At 41.6% G+C, this 7,954-nt stretch overlaps 1 protein-coding gene across 1 annotated transcript; it reads right to left on the bottom strand.

The window, feature by feature from the left end:
* Positions 1-2,209: 2,209 nt before the first annotated feature.
* LOC123147611 (survival of motor neuron-related-splicing factor 30) lies at positions 2,210-6,924 on the bottom strand. The gene is made up of 8 exons (XM_044566875.1): positions 6,718-6,924; positions 5,006-5,083; positions 4,360-4,467; positions 4,170-4,252; positions 3,990-4,065; positions 3,260-3,445; positions 2,753-2,881; positions 2,210-2,544 (listed from the first exon to the last, which is right to left on the bottom strand). Exons 1-8 carry the CDS (start codon positions 6,781-6,783, stop codon positions 2,371-2,373), a joined length of 900 nt encoding a protein of 299 aa, XP_044422810.1. The 5' UTR covers positions 6,784-6,924; the 3' UTR covers positions 2,210-2,370.
* Between the last annotated feature and the right edge of the window lie 1,030 nt (positions 6,925-7,954).

Genomic DNA, 7,954 nt, shown 5'->3' with positions numbered 1-7,954 from the left:
ATATCGTCGTGTGCATTTCCCAACAAGCGACAGCTTCGACCCGGTGGACTCCCTTTTTCTCGTGTCAAGATCACGAAAAGATTTGACGATCGGGAGGCCGCACGATGGGGAAAGTGGAGAAAAAAGTGTCTTCAGGCGCAGTGTTCATCAAGCTTCCTGCATCCGTGTCAACTCTCCAAGCACAAACATGAGATCGCACCAAACCAGACCAACAGCGTTTCTTTCTCAAGATCCATCAAACCGCATGCACATGAATGTGATGCATGGTGCAATTGCAGCTTGTGATCCAAGAGAAACAAGAGGAAATCTATCAATCCATCCATCCATCCATCTCTTCTAGAAGCATGACCAGTAGTTACTACTGGCATTTTTATGCAGGGAATTAAGAAGCATTTTTCTTGTTGTTGATGTTGAAGAAACTGAGAGGAACCAATCAATCATGCTGTGAAAAATACGTGAAAGCTACAGTATATCACTGGTCCTTTTCAGTTCTCTCCAAACCTGCAATGAAACCGGCAGGAAGAAGAAGGTGCACGGCCACCAGCAATTAATCCGGGAAAGGGAAACCGGCCGCTGCCAAATGGCCTGGAAAAAGGGGCACCGGTGGCGTAAGATTGGGAAGAAAAGATGAAGATGAAAGCTTGAGGCAACGTAACTTTCCAGGTTATTAGGAGGGTCACATCTCAACGGTAGGTAACTACTGGACTCGACTCGATAGCCTTACCTCATAAGCTGGGTAGGTAAATACCCCTACTATGCCTAATCGTCCAAGCAATGCACAATCAACTGATAGTTTTTCTCTAGAATACGCATGAGCATGCGTATCTTATATTGATATAGAAGACAATCAAATAATGATAATAATTGTTACCTGCGAGAAATGGATCATGCCAAATGCGCTCACAAGGATTTATTTATCTCTCTCGGAAAAATGCGCCTTGACCACTTCAGGTCCCATCCTCCACTCACTGATCCTTGTACAATTCCTTGCTCACAACACGCGCGGCGAGAAAAACGAGGTGCTTTTATCGATATATATTCTGCCACGCCATTGACATTGCGATTCCGCGGCTGTCGACCGACCGTTCACTCCCTGCAACAAGAAACATATATAAAAGCAAAAGAAACAAAGAAAGAAAGAAGAAAAACGGTATCATGTTCATAATGTGGTCTGAGATAGAATTCTGCCTCACAAGCCAAGTCAGGAACCCAAGACGTTTTCTTCCTTTACTCCTTTTCCCTATGCAGCAGCGCGTCTTGATCCACACCGCACGGCCTCCTGAATTGACATGCCAACCTCTCAACCCTTTCACGGGGATCATGTGTGTGTGCCACCAATTTAACCAGGAAAAAGGGAACTGTTTTTCCTTCCCTTTCGCGACGTCATCGGGTTTTTCCTTTTCGCCGATTTTATGGGGAGAGCTGACCTCGACAGAGCTTCAGCGACAACATGTGCCACATGTGGCAAATTTTGTAATGTCTTCATGGGTGATATCTATTAGTACCACCACTACCAGCAAGCTGTGAGTTGGCTTCAAAATAAAGAGAAACTGGGACATCAGCTGCTGCTTATTTTCTATTTTTCTTCCATATATGTCAGAAAGCACAGTCAAAGACTAGACAGGGTCCTGCAGAAGACAACAAAAGGAAGATAAAACTCTCGTTTTCATATCTGAGCAGTGGCCAAACTCGCCAAGCGTCAGCAGCAACTAGGGTTCCAGAGGGGACAAAATTTCTCCTGACAACTCTTTTGTTTTGAAACAAAAGAGGTGACAACAGAAATTTGTCCTCAATTGTTTTGTTTCAAACAAGTGAATGAAACTCGCAGCAACGCAAGCATCAGCAGCAACAAGGTTCTAGAGACGATGAAATTTCTCCTGACAATTGTTTTGTTTCAAAGAAGATGTGACCAAATCTCTAAAAAATTGCCACTAGGACTTCTATAAGGACAACAAAATGCTGTAAGAAAAATCAGCCTCCTTTTTTGCGTGTGTGGGCCGCGGGGGGTGAAGAAATTAAGACAAGACACCTCCCAAGTCTGGTATGATGAATGTTCAGAAGCAGCATTTCAACGGCAAGAAGAGTCTGGTTCAGTGTACACGGCCTCAACACCTTTTTCTGCCAAGTACTTGTATTGAACTCCCACAAATGATGCAGAGAAAAAACTTGATGAAACTGTGGTGTAAAACTCGGGCAGTGAAAACATGACTTCCACAAAATTGAGACTAAACATTGAGTAAGACAATGTTAATATCTATATGTGATTTCTAGCTTTCAACAAGTTCAGCATACAAATTACGGAGTACAAGCTCTGACAGAGGCCCAGTCCGGCAATAAAGTGCCGGACATGGCAACTTTGTGAAACCAGATTTATTCCTCATAGTCCACTGCATCCCCAGAAGAACCATCCTTGAGATGAAGGTGCTTCTCCCTCCTCTGGAAGTCAGTCAGGCCTTTCCCGCTACCAGTGACCCCCACCTTACCTCTGTGATCTTCCGGTGACTTGAAGATGCTCTCCTTCTTGCGACCCGAAAAGAATCCCACCTGAAAGCAAACAGAACAAAAAAAATCGAAGTCTAAGTGAACAGTCCGATCGACAAAAGGAAGCAATTGTAGATAGGCCAGTTAGGGTGTCATTAGACTGCTCTAGCCAAATACTCGTATAAGGGCTTGCAAGCTCTTCTGGAGATAGTTTTAGCCAAATAGTGAGGAAGTCCCACTGCCTTCTAGCGGCTAGGAATAGAGATGTTACCTTCTTAGCCTTTCCTTTGGTAGTCTGGAACTGTTGCCATGCATTTTGCCGCTTATTCTGTGCGAAATCTAGTTGCTCAAAGCGGGCTTTTGACTTGAAAGCATGGATCTTCTTACGCTTTGCAGCTTTCTGCAGACACAAAAGCCAGTCAGAACACATGACCCATTTGATGCAGCTATAAAAAATTACAAGGCATGCTTGTTTGCAAGATCAGAAGGATTCTATAAATGGAAGTACAAATGAGCCGCTAATTAAAATGGGGCAAGAAGAACACCACTAGACATAATGTGGAAGCCCTGAGGTTTGTCATAAAGCTATACCTGGGGTGTTCATGGACATGAATGTACATACTTGTTTGTAACAAATGCATTCAATCCTCAAAAGTGAGGATCAGTCAACTTTGTTCCTTTAAAGGCAGAAGTAATATGATGAATGGTGGCACATGGGAGGTATTCAAGGCTAACTTTGCAATTGTAAATATATTGAACAAAAGACCAATTCACTTACCACATCTTCTGGATCATTTGGATCGATCTTAAGTTTTGTGGGTAAGCTACGAATCTGATAGTCAGATGTTGCTGCTTGTTCAACTTTTCTCTTTAATGCCATTTTTGTCGCTTCAGCTTCTTTTTCAGCTAGTCCTAAAGCATCAGCAGCTTCCACGTCAAGTGCCCTGACATTAGCAGGGTCCACCTGTATAAGGCAAAAAAAAAGTTTGCACACACTATTATATTGAAGTAAAAACTGATATGTAAACTGAAGCGACAACTAAAAAGACTGGTATGTAAACTGAAGCCAGCATTCTATTTATTTATATTATACTAACATATTCACATGCCAAGTGGAATTTCAGAAATTATGGGTGCCAGTTTGGTCCAACAAAAGACAAAACACTACAGGCAAAGGTTATTTAAGTCGGTGAATTCCTTTGTACGTTAAGGATGCTAAACAGGAATAAACATTACAATGGGAAAATAAACAGGATGGCAGATACAGCCAAATGCCATTAAAAATTCTTTTCGCTGCAGATGAAAAGCATATATGACGATGCATTACTTGACAACTCAACAACTTCAGAAGCAGGGCAAAACATCATGGTCATAACATATATGTACTCCGTCAAATTTTATGAATATGCAAATTGCATCCCGATGACAAAAGTATTACATGAATGACCTCAAACCAATGAAGCTGTCAAAGACAGAGACTTAAGCCATATGACCAACAATTAGCATACCTCTTCCTTGTTTCCCCAGCCTTCATAACTTACAAAATAACCAATTGGTGTCAGACCTTCAATTGTCGCATTGTACCTAACAATTTAGCTGATCAAACAAATTGCAAACAGACTATATATGCAAAAATAAACAGAAGAATGTACAATTGCAACATACACATATATCTCAACAGGTCTTACCACTCCCCATCTTCACTATACACAGCTTGCACTTTGGTACCAACTGCAAATTTTTCATGGGATTGTGAGAGGTCATCCAGTGCCTAAAAACAGATAAAGTATGTTAGTGGTATGAAACGGTTATGATGAACAGAAGTGCACTTGTAACTTCCAGGTGAGCAATCCATATGTAAAACAAAACTACGAGTACCTCTGAGTGCACTCCAGCAGAATAATTTGGCGGTGATAGACCTACATCATTCTGCGCACTCTCACTTGGATTTGCAGTTGCCAAAAGCTCTTCGGTTAATGTAATAACCTGCAGTTGTTGCAGAGAAATACATTAGCGCAATTAACAAAACTAGACTCCTGCTATCATTTAAACTGTCCAAATTTTGTGATTCACTCAGAACAGCAGCATCGACACCCAAAATCTGAAGGAGGTACTCTACCATGAGACACAAACCTGCAACCAATCAAGATAAAGGGTAATGGGCAACTTTGAAGCTATGAAATTTTATATTTAGTGTTCATAAGTTATATATGGTTGCTCAGATGGTCCCTACCATTGACATAATCTACCTTCTCACCTTTCAAGATTACAATAAAATCTAAATGGCCCAAAAACAAATCCACTGTTCCAAGCTGCCTTTTCATGATAGCTTGCCGGGCATGGCTCCTTGTAACAAAGAAGAGAAAGGGATTGATAGCATAGGCCCCAAATTACAAAAAAGAAAGCAAACATCCTTTTGTTACAAACAGTTTACTCATACTAGCAACAAAGTAAAAGAAAAGGCATCTGATGATTAGCTGATATCAACACACAGCAGCATAATAAAAAATGCAGGATAACTCACCTCTTGAAGCTCCTTTTCCATATCAACATATTCAGAAATTCCAGCGTCATCTTTTTTCTCCTTGATGAACTTCCTAACCTACAATTGGACGACAAAAGATTACCCACAATGTAAATGAATGGTTGCTCAAAAGCTTCACAACAAATGAGATTTGTAATAGGTAAAAGTAAAAGGAAATAGCACGAAACTGCAGTAAGAAAAAAAAAGGAATTTCAATAGCAGTTGACCTGCCATGTGCAATAGTGCAAGATCTACCCTGATAAACGATTAACTGGTCACCAGTTGAACACCTTGGCTAGTGTCCGGATCATAGTTGCCATGTTTCCGGTACGATGGGAACAAGGAACGGGGACGAGGGACGAGAGTCGGTGGCTAAAAAAAATAGGATACAACGAGGGTATACATCTCTCGAACGAATTTTTTATAGCGGGGACGCGATCCAATCCGTTTGGGTACGATGAACCCGGGACGGTATCATGGGTCGAGGAACACAGTTCCTGAAGAACGACGACTCCCTGACGGTCAGCATTCCTTGCTGTTAATGGATCCCTTGTAATTAATGGACTTGAGGAAGAACGAGGAGTCCTTGAGAAAAGAAACGACGGCGTGAGTAAATTATGCCTCACGTTTTGGCTGTTGGATCCTGGAACCTGAATCGAGGAGCAGGCTGCGGGAACGCCGAATCTTCATCGAATCGTACCGAATCTGACCTCGTTCCCGAATCCGATTCCGGGTCGATGAATCGGGATCGAGGGACGGCCTACCGTTCCCCGTTTCCCGCTACTATGGTCCGGATAGATCAGAGCAGATGTCATATTTGTTTATAGAAGATCATTTAATCAATTTTCAATGTAAATCACTCCTCTAAAACAGAAAGACATGGACAAAATATTAAAAAGAGTGAGTAGAATCTAGCGCGAAACAATGACTGCAACAAGGGACCAAACTTGGAACAAATACATCAACAAGTCTCGAGACAAAATTCAACCACCATGTGCACTTTACAAAGCGTTAACCACATGAACATAAAAAGTTGCATGCTCTGATTTGTGAACCAGTGGACTGTTCTGTCTTCTGCACATATGTAAATTCAACAAAATGCAGGATCAAATGGGCGATGGACATCGAAACATTTTGCTCCACCAAGCAGCACCAACACAATACAGCCCTAGTATAGAATTCATGGGAACCAATCAAGCTACATAATGTGTCAATCCAGTGTTGTCCAATATGTATTTCTAAGAAGTCTCAGAATCCAACACTTACCTTAGGATTTTTTAACTCTGCAGTTCAAACTAATTTAGCTATCTATCGCTGACATGAGCAGGCAGATTTCCACAGATTGTTCCAATACCCGGCGTCCCTTTAACATAATGAAAATGATAACTCTTTTAGCTGGGGAAATAGTGATAAGAGCAGGTTATTACGGCTGCTCTACTATTTAATCAAAGGTTTAATCAATTGTAAGGTCCTGGACTTTTCACTTAGGCCTCTCGAAACCCTAGAATCGGACGCACATCCGAAACCTAATCTCTGAACACACAGCATCCAAAGCACAGAAACAAAGCACGTAGCTGCGCACAAATTATTGTGGCCCTAATAACGCGCAGCACCTAGGTGGGGAAACCAGAACTGATGGAGGAATCGCCGCAGCACAACGAATTACTACCGAGGATTGGACGCGAGGGGGGGATGGGGGGAGGGGGAGAGACCTCGCGGAGCTGGTCCTTGTAGGTGGAGAGATTGGAGGCGAGCTCCTCGACGCTGAGATCCTCCATGCCCGCCGCCTCCGACGCTCTCCTCCGGCTCGAGCTCGATTCGATTCGATTCGTGACGCCTCGCGCCGCCCGAGAGTTTTCTTTTTGTTCGTTTGGGGAAATCTTATTGTTGTTGTCTGTTCGTGGTGGGGATGGATTTTTATCGCGAGGAAGAAGAGGCCGAGTCGATTTGCCTCTTCCAATTGGGCTGGGACTCAGGGACTGCAACTCTCGGCCCATCGTGGGGTTTGCTGCGTGGATGCGCAAATGCGACGCGCGTGTGAGCGGGCTGGCCCGGCGCTGGGCGATTTTCGTTTTTCTGACACTCACTTATTCCCAAACCAATTCTCAAAAAGGAAAAACTTATTCCCAAACCACCGCTCAAAAAAGAAAAACTTATTCCCAAACCTATATAGTAGTTAAAAAAATCTTATTCCCAACCCTCGTGTTTGTGTAGGATTAATCTCTTTTGCTTACCATTTCATGGAAACCCTTTTCACCAATATCTTAGCCTTCTTTCCAGCTTATCACAGCATTCCTTGTAAGCGGTCCTCTCACTATTTCTACTTCTCGTGGTCTTGAGGTGTCTTGATCAGTCGATGTATCCAACACAGGCTCAGAGAAGACACCTCCTTCTCTCAACCATCTGTACAAGGAAGAACTTACCACTATCCGGAGTCATTTTTTTCTGCCTTTTTTCATGTTTAATTGATTTTCCTTTTCATTTTTATTTTTATTTTATTTTGAAGAAATAATTTCCAGATATTAAAGTTTTCACAAAATAAATTAATACTTTTAAAAATGCAAAGACGCGTTTAAATTATACGAACATTTTCCTACAATACGGAACTTTTTAGTTAGATAAAAAATCTTACAACATGTGAATGCTAATCTATTGACAATTTTATAAATTATATGAATATTTTTAAAATAATTTTTAAAATTACAAGAACAGTTTTAAAGGTGTGAATACTTTTCAAATTACTTGATATTTTAAAATGTAAATAATTATTATTTCCCCATCACATTTTAAAAAATATTGGAAGTATATACATGTATATATGTTAATTTTAAGGTTTAAACAAAGAAAAATGATGTCCCTGAGCTCATTCAGAGGTCCTTTAGGCGGAGCTAGCGCTCGGTGGAAATGAGCGACACATTTTTGCACCTCAGTTGATGGGCAAGTTTTCGC

The sequence above is a fragment of the Triticum aestivum genome, chromosome 7A, assembly GCF_018294505.1.
Source record: "Triticum aestivum cultivar Chinese Spring chromosome 7A, IWGSC CS RefSeq v2.1, whole genome shotgun sequence".
NCBI lineage: Eukaryota > Viridiplantae > Streptophyta > Magnoliopsida > Poales > Poaceae > Triticum > Triticum aestivum.
Note: the sequence above shows the minus strand (reverse complement) of the source record. Positions and strands in the feature narration are given on the sequence as shown.